Raw genomic sequence first — 16912 nt, 5'->3', positions numbered from 1 at the left:
AAAATAATAATAAGTTGTTTTTTACAAAAAATCCTGTTTTCTCATTATAAACTCTGAAATTTTATATTAAAATAAAAATAAGTCACTAAAATATATCTAAAGATGAAAAAAGTGAAAAAAATATGTAATCTATGTCATGTCAAATACAAGAAAAGTAGAATCTTCATTCAAAGTAAAAATAACTAATTTTATAAAAAATTTTTATTAGCACACTTAATAATTAAATATATTCTTCATGCATAACTAGTAGTTTTTCTCCCTCATATTCCTATCTATACCTCACTCTAATACTTCAATTGTATAGGCGTTTCATTCTTTTTTGATATTTATACCTATGAGTTACTAGGTTTTTTGGTATCAAAGATCGGCATAATTATATGGAGGTTGGGCATTCATATAATTCACGTTTTATCACTTTGGGGAGATCTGTGACCACCTCCTAGATAAGATAGATAAGATACATATTCCATTAATCCATAACTAAATATTTATCACACCTCGAGGATCAATGTAGATTGCAATTCTGAATTTTTTCATTATCATATCACAAATATCTAAATACAAAATAATCTAACATTTCCTAATGCTATTCTTATCCGTATTCAAATTTAAAGATTATGAATGAAAAATTTAAAAATTCTCATAATGTCAAAATGGATAGATACACTCTTAAAGTCTTGCAGCCACATTTGAATCCCAAATATAATGAAAATGTAGAAACAAATGAAAATATAAATATTAACAACAAGAAGGTGAACAAAAATCCTGTCAACAAAAATGGTTTAAACAAATCTATAATTAAGAACATAAATTCACATATTGCATCAAATGATATTGTTTCTAACCTATATAATAACATAAATGCTAACAAAATGTAATAATGATTATATATCATATGAAACTATTTAAATTTAGCATATTATGAATATAAATTTTTTTTTTTTTTAAATGATGTATTTTAGATAATTATTTTAGATACAAAATAATTCATATATTTATAAAAATATTTACAAGATGCTTAAAAAGGCCAGAAATTAAAAGATATATTCCACCTGGAAAAAGATTTGATCACCCTAAAGCTGAAATTGATCCCAATATATTAGCTAAAACAAAAGAAAATTTATCTTTGATTAAAAAATGTGACATATTTCCTGTTAGCTTAAATTCATTATCTCATTCAAATAATTCTCATGACATAAAGAAGATTAAAAGTGCAAATATTTCAAGATCTCAACTTAAATCCAAAATATCTCATGAAATACTTGATAAAATAAATTCAATTACAAATCATAATCAAAATTTACCTGATTACAAAAAACAAATTAAGTCTGAACATACATTAATTAATGATATTTCCATAAATCCATTAGAAAAAGTAATTTGCCTTAAAAAAATTGAATTGAATATAAAACCCCCAGGTGCCGTTTTTGTCACTAACAAAATGTCACCAGATATTAATATCATTAAAAAATGCAACATTCAAGTAGTGGATGAAAGTTTTAAAGATATTTTAGATTCTCCCAAAGTCATTAATAATCTGGAAAATCCATTAAACAAAAATTCTATAGATTTAGATGAAAATATCAATTTAATCTACTATAGTTGTCATCTACAGTCACTCAAATCCCCCACTTCTTTACTAGTTAGAGGCAATAGAATGATAAATCTACCCAACACTTGTACACAGCCTGCTTGCCAATCTTCGGCTGGGAAATGGCATATATCCCTCCCTGACACTCCTGCACCTCGTTCTCGGCACCAATCTATCAATTGTGACTACAGTTTTTCAGGATGCTTGAATGATAATAAGGGGGATCACAAAAATTTTCCCAATGAAATGAGGGGTGTTAGAAGAAGGAGGCCCATATCACCAATATCATGTGACCAATACCTTAATGAGCCATCCAATATAGATCAAATAGATAATTTTAACTCGATTGAAGGTTCATCTATATTACCTATTCAGCGACTAAGAGGGGACCCTTCCATTTATAAAAATTATCAAAGGCAAGCTCAAAATTACCCCTTTGAACATTTAACCAATAAGGAAATTCAAGGGAAAGAAAACATATCCACTCTACCATCTCCCTCAATTCATTACTATGATAATCGAGCAGGGGATAGGAATAATGGAATAAATAATGCAGAATACCATCAACATGATAATAGATTTTTTTTGCCAGAAAGAACTAATATGCATTTTATTCATCCACTGGATAGGGAATTTAGTGATCATCAGTATTGGAAAGGAGGTTAATAAATTCAATATAATATAATTAGTATATTAAAATCATGGTTTGCTTAATTTTCCTAAGATTTGTATAAATTTTTGAGTATAAATTTCCTGTGAATCACGGATATTTTAATTTTTAAAATTGTTTTTTATAAATATAAATTTGCAATTTTTATAATTATAAATTGCAATTTTATAATTATTATAAATTTGCAATTTTATAAATATATTATATATTTTCTTATTTAATTTAGTTCTTTTTTAAAAAAGAATAAAAACTAAAAATCTTCCGCATTTTATAAACAACATCCGTTATCATTTTGTTAGTTCTATTTTCTTTTTATGTTTAGGTGTTTTTTATCATGAGACTTTATGCTAAATTTTGCTTCAGTTATATTTTATTTGTAAAGATCTTCAATCTTTAAATGTAACAGAAAGTGAAGGATTTTACAAGCTAGGCCAAGAGATAAATGTTGGTGTTACATATGGATAACAAAATATAAAAGTTGTGAACCGGAAAACTCTCATGAATACTATAGGTCCAAAAATATACCATGAAATAAAATTTAAAATTAAAAGCATGATCATTGTCCATAATCACTGATATTTGGATGGATGACTATAAAAATCTAAGTTTTTTAACCATTATAGGACATATCATCATTAAGGATTTTAATTGAAAACATTTGTTTTGGCCACAAGGGCAATGGATGAAAAAAACGTCAAAATTAAAAGTGTAGTCAATTCAATTGTAGGAGAATATACAGAAGTAGAAAATTACTTAAATAAATGTATAGTTGTGAGTGATAATGGAGCAAATCTTATAAGTGCATTCAAAGATGACGAAACGCTAGCATGTATATGCCATATACTAAATAATATTATGCATTAAATTTTTGACAATTGTTTAACTGAAATAGCCTTAAATATAAATGGTGTAAAAAAATGGTACAATATTTCAAACACAACCCTTAAACAATATATAATAGCGAGAATAACAAGATGGAACTCTGTATATATCATGATACAGAGTTTCTTAAAATCATATTCTGAAATACAGGTGTACTTGTTTAGCAAGCAAGAATTAAATAGATTAGCCACAATTGATATCAGCATCATACGCGAGTTAGATAAATTTTTATAAATATTTAAAGAATGCTCGGATAATCTGAGAGCAGATTCTCGTCCCACAATAAATAAAGTTTGCCTATGGAAACAAAAATTAATAAAATTTTGTTTACCTTCTGAACATGATACAATAATAATCAAAACCTTAAAATACAGAACAAGATTTCATTTAAAAGATTATTATGCAGCCACTATAGTAGTCTTAATTCTAGATCCGATTTCAAAAGACTTAAGTTTTTAATAAAAGAAGAAAATGTTATATATAAAACAATCTTAAAAATGCTAAATGATATAAAATTAGCTGATATGCATAAGTCAATGCCAACTACCATTTATAACTTTCCTAAATTCATAAAAAACCATATATTCTAAATGATCAATACCATCTATCATTTTCCTAATTCATCCTACACTCATAAAAGACCGTATATTCTAAAAATTTTTTTAGAGAATTTCTAGATGATTCTGATGAAGATCACCGATGAAAGCTCTGAGGATGAACCGAAAAGATTCATATAAGATAAATAACAAGACAATATTTTGAAGTTTTGGAAGCAGGAATATTCATTTCCTTTTTTGAGAAAATTATCGAGTAAAATTTTGTCAGCCAAGTTTGGCTTCTAGTGAAAGGTTATTTTCTGTAGCCAATCTCTTTCTAGAGGAAAGGCGTACACATTTGAAATAAAAAAAGATTCTTCTTTTTCCAAATAAATTTCGATTTATAGATTGTATTTATTTTTTGTTATTAATATGGATTATGAAATTAGAGAAATAAATAGAATGAATTCAAAAAAGGGTAAAATTATAGCAATAGTTTTGAAAAATTTAAAAACACCGTGAATTTTGGGGCTTGACGGGCGTGAATCAAAATATTGCTTGTCGTGAGCGGTCGGGTCGGGTCGAAAATTTTTTAGTGTTAAGCGTGAATGGGCATGATATATTTTTATTACCACCGTGAGCGGGCGGGCCGTGAATGAAAAATTAGGGCCGCATCACCTCTAGTAGTTTTAATTAGTGCTGTTAAATGGCTCGATTTGAGCCAATTTTTAAAAACGGCTAATACAATATTTTATCCATAATATTACGCAAGCTTGAAGATTTTGCTCATAGATGGTACAAAGGTCTAGATAGCAATTAGCAAAATCTCGAGGCTTAGTCAATTATGGCTAAAATATTGAGTTAGCCGTTTTTAAAAATCTGCCCAAAACGAGCGTTTAACAACACTATTTTTAATAACACTAACATTAATTACTCTTTATTTGGATTTTTTTTGGCTTCTTGATTTAGTTTTATATTTTTTTAAACAATAAGTACTAAAGATTTTTTAAAATGCCTTTATGTTATGTCAGTCTGTGGGTAACCATATTAAGACACCCCCCCCCCCCTTCCCCCCCCACATCGGAATATAAATTATTGGCAGTTACTTCCTGGTAGATGTTGAATGATCAATATTTATAATAGAGATTTTGAAAAGGTGGGCCAGACCAAAAGAGGTCAAGATCAAGAGGTGGTGTTATTTTGGAGGATTTACTTTACATTTTATATGCTCATGTTATATTGGAAAAAAAAAATTATAATCAATTTTTCCTAATAATAAAATCTAGCAAACAATGATCCAACATCATTTTCTTACGAAAAACATTCCTATTACCCATCAACTTACAATGACACACGATTCCCGCCAGATATACCACCTTATTTCCATACCAGCTATGATCCTAATTATAACCCTGGCTATAATAATCAGGTCTAATTAAATTATTATAAATAAGTATATGCTAAAGTTAATTTTAAATATCATATTAGACTATTTTTTATAACAATCAAACACCATATTGGAATGAAATTTAAAAAAAAATTTAAGCCATCATTTTTATCATGATTTAAGAATTAGTGTTATATAATAAAAATAGCTCATAACAAGAAATTTATATTAATATCACGTTCTCGAGGTATTTATGCATTTTATGCAACAACAAACAAAAGCTCTAAGTTTTATTTAATACAAAAATTATGATCTGGCCAAAATTTATTGAAAGTAAGAATATTGTTTTTATTTTTGCTTTAAATTTGGACCTTTTTTCTTCAGAAGTATTATGATGGGAATGCAAAATACCGAAAGTCACAATATGCAATACTGAAGATGTATTATTTATTGATATAAACGACTAAGAAAGCAAAAATAATTTATACATAGGTTATGATATAAAATTCCGGGGTTTGCCCATGATTTGTAAACATGACATGGTGTTAGTTTTTTAGCAAAACTTGATTTGATAGTTCTAATTAAAAAAAATATATAGTTAACAAATAAAAAACAGAAATACGAATAATATTGGAAATCACGTTATTACCCTCCCCCCTCCATTCATCCATTTCTTTGACGTCTTATAAAAAGAAATATTTTTATGCGAGGAGGGGGGTTAAAAAATAACTCATCTACTCAATTTTACACAAATCAACTCTTTAATAGCTCTAAAATATAGGCACAAACTAAACGAGTATACTTTTCAGACTTAGCTTTAAAGCATGGAAAAATAGTTTGTAAATTTAAAAATAATAATTTCATTGGTCACAATCATTAAAAATTTTTCACCTAAATATCAGAGTTTAACATTTGCTTAAAATAAAAAATATTCAGACCGTGTCCTAGGTCAACTTAATACTAAATAGGAGGCTATTTAATATGGCGCTATTTCCAAAAAACAAAAGAAGAAATTTAAAAAAAAAATGAAAGAAAATAAAAACATAATAAAATAAAATAAAATAAAATAACGAGAATAAAATATGAAAAATAACAATACCACCAGATACTTATAAAACAAATTAAAATAAAATAGGATGTCCTGTTAAAATTTTTTTGGCCTAAACTTAAAAGCAAATAAGTATCCAAATTAAACCGACCAGGACACAGCATCATAGATTTTTTAAAAATAAAATTTAAAAAAAAATGATCTTGAATTTGAACAAAATTCTAAGGGAGCATTCTCAATTTTTTTTTATTTTCTTAAAAATTTTAAGCGCAAATCCTCTAAGAGGATTATTTGAACTCTGCTAAAAAATATTAATTTTCGAAATACGTCCTCTATCTTCCGTTTCGTTCGATTGAAAATAATTGTTAAATATATTATTTACAAACTACTCTTTCATTTAAAGGTGACCCATTTAGGCAATCTAACCCTGCGAGAACCACCTTTCACAAACCGTATCCACAACATCGATATTAGTCGAGCCAATAACACCGAAAATAACTCCAACAATCTAGAAAATTTTAATAATTCTTTCAATACCCATACTAATACTAATACTAGTTCTAATAGTATGAGTAGTTTTCCCAATCACAATGGTCGCCATAAATATTTGACCTGCAATAATTTCTCCAACAACTTTAGAAGTAATCACGATCCTAAGACTTATTCGAGTCCGTTCACGTGTTCCAGAGATCTTAACGACCCTGCCAGTAATAATACATATATACTTATTTTATAATATCCGGAGATGAAACTGAAACTTCCAATTTTAACCGTACCTGAAAAATGACCTATTATAAACTTTAATTTTTAAACAGTTAAGTAAGATAGAGAAATAAATAAATAAACGCTTTTAAAAATAAATATTAGGCTCCATATCATACTGTTTATTGAATGCTAATATTTTACTTTTTAATTAATAACTATCATAAAATCTATGAATAATTAAGATTAAGCATTGGGAATTCTCTTCCTATTTTTTTTATAAAAATTTGTTGTGGAATTGATATTGTTATGGAGAATACACACTTTACTAGAAAATAAAATAGTTCAAAAAAATTTTTTGATATCGATATTGGGGGAAAAAAGTGGTATCGATCTCTGAGAATATCTATGTTTTTTTAAAGATAAGATATCTAGAACTATAGAAAGTTAATACGTCCACCCTATCCCTTTTTTATCAGGCCTGAATGTGTTCCTTGAACATTACGAGTTGAAACTTGATGCGTCCCAAACGTGCTAGCGAATGCATTTAAAACGAGATGGACGTTTAACATTGCCTTTAAAAGAAAAATTAGTGCCTTTAAAAGAAAAATTAGTGAAAGGAATACCTAATTTAGATTTATCATATGATTTTAACTTTATGAAAAAAATTGAGAACTATATTGGCTCTATTAAATAATGATTTAGTTAACTTGAATTTGATCAAAATTCAATAATATTCTGTTCCTCGGTTATATAATTCATTCAGAAAAAAATATTGTAACTTATTTTTTATCCAAATTTTAAATCAAACATAGGATTTGAAAGGGTCATCGAAGTCTCCGGCTTTCCTACCGAATTCAAAACTCTTGATCTCAAGGACATTTTGACAAATTCTGGGTTAGGGATCGTTTACGATTTTTTTTATACAAAAAGTGTCAATATTTATTAGAAAGATTAATAATAGTTTGTTACTTAGAGGAGAGCAGAAGGCATATAAAAAATATTGAAATAGGAGTCATTTTTTCTTTTAATTTAACCATATTACAACATTAAGGTTTAAACTATAAGAGACCATATATTGTTTGTTTGAATAAAAATAAAATTAATGGCAGGGTCTTATCCCAAGCTTTTTTTTCTAATTTTTTAATCACGAGTTTTAATATTATCTATAGATTTTTTTTTATAGGAGTTCGTTGCATAAATTAATATTTTTAAAATTACCTTTAACAATTTTTTTAATGCAATCATTAAAATAATATCAAAAAGACCTTTTTAAATAAAATAAGTGTATTATTTATAAAGTTATCCGATAATTTAAGATTTGCAATAATTATTACATTACATACACTCTTTCGAAAAGAATTATTAAAATTGTTTGGAAAATAAAAGAGGACAGATTTACTATATTAAAAAAAGACTAGCCTCTTGCAAAGCACATTTTTAATTGCCAACATTATTTTTATATATAATTAGGGATGTACCGATATTTTTTCCGATATTTCACCCATTTTAAAATATCTGTTATCAGCTAACATTATAAAATTTTCCGAACCGATAAAAAATGGCGTTTTTAACATAAATAAAATTTAAAAAAAAATTAAATCTAAAAAGCCATTTATTTTTATAAATAAAATCGAAATCCATTTTTATGTTAATTTTTTTAATAATAAGTAATTAATAAACATTCTGCCATATTGTTATTTTTTTTTGCACATTCTGTTTATAAAAATGTGCAATAATTTATTCTAAAATAATCTTTTGTTTTATTTAATATTATTTGGATTTGGAATATGTCTATGTATATTTTAAATAAATACACAAGCTGACCTCTGATAAATGGGAAATTTTGGTATTTCTAAAAAGAAATCTTCGATATATTAATTTTAAATATTGATTTAAATATTTATTTCAAATTTCATAATATATTTGTTTATTACTTATTATGTAAATAGATTAATGTTATTACTTATTATATAAATAAGTAATTTATCAATAAAAATATTTTATATACTTTTAGAATTGCAATTGAGTTGAATATAAACTATAACTGATCATTATAATATATTTAAATGACATATGTTATGGTATAGATAAATTATAGATGTTAAACTAATAAGAAGTGTATTAAAATTATAACCATTGATATCTTTACATAATACAAAATTAGATATGACATCTAATAGGCCGATATCAATTTAATATAGGATCGGATCAGCCTCCTAAGTGGTATCGGTACACCCCTATATATAATCATTTCATAATCAGCTGTTATCATCCACAAACACTTTTTTTGCTATGTATATTGTCCTCTAGATATAAATTATACAGTGTATGCGGTAGGTTTGAATCGATAGCTTCAAAAGTCAATATATTTTTTTTTATATAGATCTGCTAGCGCTTTGTATGTTTTTTTTACCCCATCTTTGTCATGGAACTGATGTGTAAATGGTTCCTGTTCTAAATCGCCAAAAATTGGGAATCTCGCTTATATCTCCTAGAAAATTTTTAAAGTAAATTTAAAATTAATATTAATAGATGATAGAGAAGTAAACACTTGTATTTAAATGTTTTTAAAAAAATTACTAAAAATGGATGAAATATCATCTTAGGTGATATAAATGAGATTCCCAATACCGATTTTATTTTAGCTATTTAGAACCTATCCCAATTTATTATATGATATTATCCCCCATTTTTAATAATAAAGCAAAAAAATTAATTTTTGAAAAATAAATAAATAACAAAGAGATTCCGAATTAGATATTCTTTGGGTCGATGACAATCACGCTTTGGCTGTATTTACCTCTTCCAAATACGGTTTATAATTAATTATATCTGATATGTTAAAATCCTTATGTATTTTCTCCCTGGAGGGAAAATAAAACCACAGAAATTCTAAAATTAGAAGAAATGAATCTAGGAAGAATTAAAATAAATAATGGAAATTCTTCCCTCCCCCTAATTTATTTATTTCCATCATCTCAGGGAGGGATGGGATCATACCTAAATAGAGTTGCACCAATACAAATTTTTAGAGGCTCTTAAACCTAATCTCATGATAATATCAAGTTGAATCAGACCAATAACTGATATCATCGATCTTATATAATATATTTTTTCTTACTTATTTATTTATAGCATATTAAATGTTAGGACTGTGCCGATCTACAAATTTTTAACTATCCTATATTTTAGTATGGTTATATTGCATGATTGGGTCGAATTAGCAGGTGAACCAGAATCAACCCAACCAAATGGGTCGATCAAATTAGACCTGAGCACCAATCAAAGACCAACTTATAATATTTTATTGTGAATATTTTATTCAATCATATTTTTATGCACAGAGGACGAACATTTTAATATTAGGATATAAATAATTATCTAATAATATTAGATTTTATTTTTTAAAAATTGTTCTCTTCTTATAATCTGAAAATATTATATAATTTTTACCTCACATTATCAAATGGAAACCCAAATTAAAAACTAGAGGACGAGTATTTCAATATTCACATTGTAATAATTATCATATTAAAAAAGGAAATACTAGATTCCTTTTTTTTATAATGAGATAAAAATATTTTATAATTTTTTCTTTACACTAGCAAATCAAGTTGCAAACTCGAGTTGTGAATGTGATTGATAACCCAATTATGGAATAGAGGATGAGTAATTCAATATTAATTAAATAATTAACATCGAATTAGAAATAATTATCTTATTTGAATTTATCAATTCTTAAAAAAGAATTTAACCAATCAGCCTAATTTTTTTAAGGTCAACCATAGCTCATTTTTTTCAATTCTAATTGTTTTGTCCCAAATTTAAAATTATATTTATTTTAGTAAAAAAGAAGCAAAACATATTTTTTGCTGGTTTTCTTAATTTTCAATTTCTATATAAAAATTTTTAAGTCATACAACTAATAATAATATTTACAATTTTTATCAAAGACCAATACCCCAAAATAAATCTTTAAGCTAAGTATTTAATTTATAAACTGACAAGATGGTGCTGATAATGTTTCTATTATTTTAATTTACATAACTTAATTTTAAATGTTATATAGTACTTTGTTATTTATTAGTATTAGAGAATACGTATTAATATTTTCTATAGACTGAATGGAGTATTGAGAGGTCTATATTTATGGGCAAGTTGATCCACTAAAATTTAATTTTTTAATAGAAAATAAAATATCATAATCGTACATATCAGATTTGGTCTGGGTAGGGTATGACCTTTTTCATTGATAATAGAATGTGCACCTTTATTTACTATATAAATATAATAATTATGTAATTAGAATAGCATAAAATATCTACATGTCATATTTAATTAATAGAATTTAAAAAAATTGTTTACCTTATATAAATTCAAAGTATTATGCTTAGTTGAATATTGAAAAATGGTAATTAGCTTGTAAATTCAATTAAAATAGGCCGTAAATGATAATAATTTTTCACCTTTTTGTAAGGCGACAAATTTTCACCTTTTCGTAAGGCGACAAAAAGTATAAACAAAATCCTAATTCCAGACTACTGGACAATAGGATTTTGATGTGGTGTATAAAGGCAATAATTAAAAATAAAAAGATAGGTAATAAGAAAAAGAAATTTTAATCCTAATATTATTATTTAAATAAATAGCATAAAAAAATATACTTAAATAAAATATAAAAAACACAAAATAATTCCCCCCGTATATAAAAACAAAAATAATTTTATATATCTAATATAATAATTTTGGTTATTGCCACTTTTGGGGGGAAATAAAAAAATAAAATAATATACCTTCCGAAAGTGGCAATAACCATAATTTTATTCATTTCATAATTAAAATAAAAAACATATATAAAACCTTGCACAATATAAAATAATATTTAATTTATAAATATAACAAATAAATGTAAATGATTAATTTTAATATGAATAATTACTTAAAATTTTATTAAGCCACACAATTAATATATTCAAAATTCGTCCCACTCAAATTACATCTATAAGGAGATAATATAAATTTAATTGTTGGAAAACATCTTTCTACACTAACTTGGGTAGCCGGCACTGCCGGTGCCGCTGTGATATCCGATTTGATGTGTCATTTATAATACTATATGTAAATAATTTATATATTGGATTTAATTTTTCTCTAGACATTATAATTTATAAACTTAAAATATTTAAAAAATATTGTAAAATGGCAATATACTAAAGTTTATAAAAATTATGACTGACACTTATCAATCAAATGTGATTGATAATAATCTTTAAAACAATTTGAATATAATTAAAAATTTTGCAATATACTAGTAATAACTTACACATTATTTAATAAGCACAAAATCACGAGGCTCGAACCGGTTCATAGCCATTTTAGCGATTCGGTTCAGGTTCAGCTTGAAATTTTTTAGCGGTTTAGGTTCGGTAAAAATACCGGGTTTTAACGATTTAATGGTTTAGGTTCGGTTTGGATCACTGAATCTAATATATTCTTTTTTTAATACGATAATTATTTCTATGTGAATATTGAATTACTTGTCCTCTAGTTTTTAATTTGGGTTCCCGATCACAACTCGAGTTGGTAGTATGAAATATAAATAAAATATTTGTAGATCGAGATAACAACAATTTATAAAAAAAAGGAATCTAATATATTAATTATTAATACGATAATTATATATGAATATTGAACTACTCGTCCTCTAGTTTTTAAATTGGGTTCACGATCACAACTCGAGTTGCTAGTGTAAAGTAAAAATTATATATTTTCAGATTATAAAAAGAGAACGATTTTAAAAAAAGGAATCTTAATTAAAGAATTTGCTATGTGAATCTATGCATAAAAATATGATTGAGCAAAATATTCACAATAAAATTTAAGTTGGTTTTAGATTGGTACCCAGGTCTATGGATTTGGTCGACCAGATCGACCCATTGGGTTGGTTCTGGTTCATTTTTAATCAAAAACCAGGGTCGTGATCGTGTAAAGCCAGCTATTTAACCACATTACTTTATTTATATTGATTTTTATTTAGCACCTATTTTTGAACGAATGTCATAGAAAATCTATTTTAAAAAACCAACTAACTTTCACGAATGATTAAGTGTATTTTGTTTTTTTATTCTCAAAAAGTTAATAATCACATTTAAAATATGGGCAATGTTTATCGTTAAATGTAGGGTTGTTATTAAACGCCTCAATATAGCCATTTAAAATGGCGAAATCAAGATTTCACCCAAAATATTATTACATATGGTGCCTCGAAATTCGCCAATAGAAGTCCAAACTTTATGTAGGTAAAATCTCCAAGCTTAGGTAATTTTTAACCTTTTTTTCAAAAATCATAAACGAGTCGTTTAAAACACGGACTGAATATGAACTGCTAGACATCTTAAAATCCTTTTCTTGTTGCAATAATATAACATCATATTTACTTGTAAAATAATTTGATTTTTTAACCAGGAGAAATATCTGATTTACTCGTCATTCTTGACGGGTTAGCAGCTAGTATAAAATAATTACATGTATAATAATAAAATAACTAATAACAATGAATATATTGGATCGGAATTTTAAATATCAGCCCGATCGGATATTTTTTTTAAAAAAAACACGAAATATAGGCCCGATCCAATATTTAATATCGGCACAGCCCTGAATTTTTAACATTAATTATGCTTTTGGGTATTTAAAGCTTAAAAACACGGGATCTAATAGAAGATAATCTCCCTATAACGAATCCCTGAGCACGTGATATTATAATATATACCAGAGACCAGCAGGCCCTGACCTAAGTCCGGTTACACGGGCCTAGCCGTATTTTAGCTTTTTAAAAATATACCCAGGCTGGGCCTATAAAATGTTTTTTATATACCCTGGCTAGGCCGAATAGTTTAAAACCAAATATTTGAAATCGACATTATTAACTATAAAAATAATATATTTTAAAAAAATTCTGACTGGACCATGCAAATGGTACCCCTGCAGGTCTCTGTATATATATTACTTTAAATTCATTGTTGCTCGTTTCACATGATTAGTAGTGTAACTTTGTTAAAAGGATTGTGACAAATTTTTAATTATTTATTTTTATCCCATTGGAAATTTTTTAAAAATAATAAAGGGCAGGCAGTAGAAGCCATTGCTGTTTGGGATCATTTTTCATTACGCGGGAAAATCTTATATTAAAATTATTTTTAAAAAAATTGTATTTTCCAATTAGCGCAAGATGCCCTTAATCTAAATCACCCTTTGTTGAAATGCAAATCTTACGATCAAGCTTCTTCCAAATCCAAATTAAAAGCCGAAAAATCCTTAGGTAAATATTCTTTATACGTATTTTATTTTAACCGCCCTGGCCCATCTTACAAGTCTTCTGAGTTAGCTAGAATATAAACATCGTCTCTATCACATAAAAAGTTCTGCGAGGTATGCATGTTATTTTCTTAAAATATTGTAGATTAGGTGCATATTCCCATTTGAAGAATATATTTAGAACGTCATTCATGATTACATTAAATATCATATGAGAGAATGCATCCTTGTTTAAGGCCCTTTTAAATTTAAATACACTTTTGATTTGATGTTTAGATGTTGTGGGTATTAAGTTATGCTTGGCATAAATTATCTTGATTAACGAGATCATATGTTTGTCTATTCCTACTCCTTGAAGTAAGGGCCATATGGCTTGGCTTAGATTAGTTTTGTTAAACTGCTCGATTTTTAAAACGGCCAACTTAATATTTTAGCCAGAAAAAAATATTGCCCAAGCATCGAGATTTCGCTACTCTTTAGGCCTGCCCTGGATAATATTTTTCTGGATGAAATATTGAGTTAGTTCTTTTTTAAAATCGGCTCAAGAGTCGTTTAACAATACTAGCTTAGATCAATCATCAGGGCACTATCTACATGACATAAAATATACGGGAGTCAGGACCCCCTTTAAAATCAATATATATTCTAAAAAAAATTCGTTCTTTTAACGTCGAAATTTTTACGTTATTAATTAGTTAATGTTTGTTGGAAAAATTTTTGCTTTAAATTATGCAATATTAGTTTGGTTAATGTTTAGTCTGTATATATATTAGAATAGGTCTATAATTCAATTATTAAAAATTTTTCAGCAGTATATTTTACCATATTTCACCCAAAAATGTATTTCACCACTCATTAGATTTTTATCCCCCTTTAAAAAATTTGGGAAAAAACTGCTCCTACTCCCTCCCCCCTCCTCACTCTTATGTAGATGCTGGTTTTAGTAGACTGGTAAGATGGGTATTTTAACAGAATCTCTAGTTAAAATCGTTAATAATTATGACATAATGTGGAAAGATATTAATTGAATATACATGTAAAGTATTATAGTAAACCTGGGTATGACGCAAGATCGTCATTGAAATTTCGTTCGAGGCTGTCAATATCATGTAAATTTGTAAACCCAAGGTTCCTCAGTTAAAGCAGAAGTTTTGAATTGTTGAGTTATCGAAGAAAAGAAAAAATAATTTTGCGTTTGAATACATAATTGAAGTAAATTTAATTTTCTGAGCACTGTAATTAGATGCCTGATTCCTCGAGATTTCATTTAACTTACAAAATTTTTTTTTCTCTGGATAACAAGTAAAATACATCGATTACCTAATTGATAATTCGGGTAAAATGTTCACAGACTTAACTTGGGAACTTTGACGAGGGACTTCTTTAGCACCCTCTGATAATTGTCAATTATAAATTCTGGAATATTATTTATCTACTGTAATCTATGGCGTTATTATATATTTTTTAAAATGATATATAGATTTCTGATTTCCCATTCGTAACAAATTTCTAAAAATATTAGACAGCGTTTTTGCCAATATGATATGCTCTAAGCCCCGACCCCAAACAACGGTCGTTATAGCTCGAAGGTTTATAGAAGGTCACTTAGGTATTCGGGTGTCTACCGACGAAGAAATAAGGCAGAAACAGCTTAAAGAATTTAAAGAGGCCGTTTCCGGTGATATTTTTTTTTATCCTTAATATAATTTTATTTATCTTCTCTGATCTTTATTTTAGTGTTCTTTCTTACCTTCTTCTCTATCCTACATTTTAGATAGTAACTTAAACAATATTGAGGTTTAAAATTACTAAGCCTGAATTTTAGCCCTTAGATGTAAGAATTGGGTCAAGTGCATTCCTAGTTTTTTCTTAATTATAAATGTAAATTTCTTATGTCTCTATTAATATAGAAAACAAGCGCTTACAAGAAAGTCGCAACACCGCCGATGTTTGGGATGAAAACAAGGAGTAGTAGGTGTACATATAGTTAAAGAAAATATATGAATCTGCTTCAAAAATCTAAATCTAATATTTTATATTCTCTCTGACTTTAATTAAATTATTTAAACAAAAAATTTATTATTAGAAAATATTGATCTTGTCATTGACTTTGACATGATAAAAAAAATTGCGTCGAAATGTTCTTAAATTTCGAATTTTTTAAAATATTAAAAACTAATTATTTGTGAATTGAAGTTATAAAAAAATAATTGTAATTGATACGAATTCTTTCGGCAATTTTTCCCAATCATTTTGTAATTTATTTAAAATGTTTTACAATGCTTATTTATATATAAACCAAATTATATATTTTTTATATAGACTTAGAATCATAAAAAATGATATAAAATGCTTCTTTTTAAAACAAAAATTAATTTTAAAATCAATCTATATTTTAGATTTCACTTTCCCCTCCAAATAAAATTCTTTATATAAGATTGAATGTTTAATTTATAATATATTGATTGATATACTTATTTTTAGAAAATAATATTAATACTTGCACCATATGAAACAAATATACTCACCAAAATAGCGAAAATTGAATAAAGAAATTCGTGTCGGAATTTTAAATTAATAACAAATCCTGACTTGTTATAGAATAAATAATCATATTTTATTAAACAAGGTTGAAATTAAAATTTCATCCTAGAGTTCTTTCCTCACGTTAGTATAAAATTTGCACAATCGTTATAATCTATTTTAAACCAATATTTTAAAATAAACAATTGGTGATTATTTTTCATTATATGAATATAAATAATTTCCCTAAATA

At 26.5% G+C, this 16912-nt stretch overlaps 1 protein-coding gene across 1 annotated transcript; it reads left to right on the top strand.

Annotated features, from left to right (window-relative positions):
* The first annotated feature begins 543 nt into the window (after positions 1 to 543).
* LOC135925880 (GATA zinc finger domain-containing protein 14-like) lies at positions 544 to 16601 on the top strand. Its single transcript, XM_065461434.1, has 9 exons — positions 544 to 874; positions 1015 to 2252; positions 4966 to 5108; positions 6518 to 6821; positions 7632 to 7713; positions 9563 to 9633; positions 14045 to 14140; positions 15659 to 15814; positions 16047 to 16601. Exons 1-9 carry the CDS (start codon positions 618 to 620, stop codon positions 16106 to 16108), a joined length of 2409 nt encoding a protein of 802 aa, XP_065317506.1. The 5' UTR covers positions 544 to 617; the 3' UTR covers positions 16109 to 16601.
* Positions 16602 to 16912: the final 311 nt, after the last annotated feature.

Source organism: Gordionus sp. m RMFG-2023, chromosome 3 (assembly GCF_954871325.1).
Source record: "Gordionus sp. m RMFG-2023 chromosome 3, tfGorSpeb1-WG-v2, whole genome shotgun sequence".
NCBI classification, from domain to species: Eukaryota; Metazoa; Nematomorpha; class Gordioida; order Chordodea; family Parachordodidae; genus Gordionus; species Gordionus sp. m RMFG-2023.
The sequence above is the reverse complement of the archived record's forward strand: the minus strand, read 5'-3'. Positions and strand labels throughout refer to the sequence as shown.

What these genes read in the sequence shown, in the direction of transcription:
- LOC135925880 (XM_065461434.1), top strand. Translation starts at nt 618, where the DNA reads ATGAATGAAAAATTTAAAAATTCTCATAATGTCAAAATGGATAGATAC. An exon ending in GACATTTTGACAAATTCTGG is followed by an intron (nt 7,714 to 9,562) that starts GTTAGGGATCGT and finishes TAAATAACAAAG; the next exon opens with AGATTCCGAATTAGATATTC. An exon ending in ATTTAAAGAGGCCGTTTCCG is followed by an intron (nt 15,815 to 16,046) that starts GTGATATTTTTT and finishes CTATTAATATAG; the next exon opens with AAAACAAGCGCTTACAAGAA.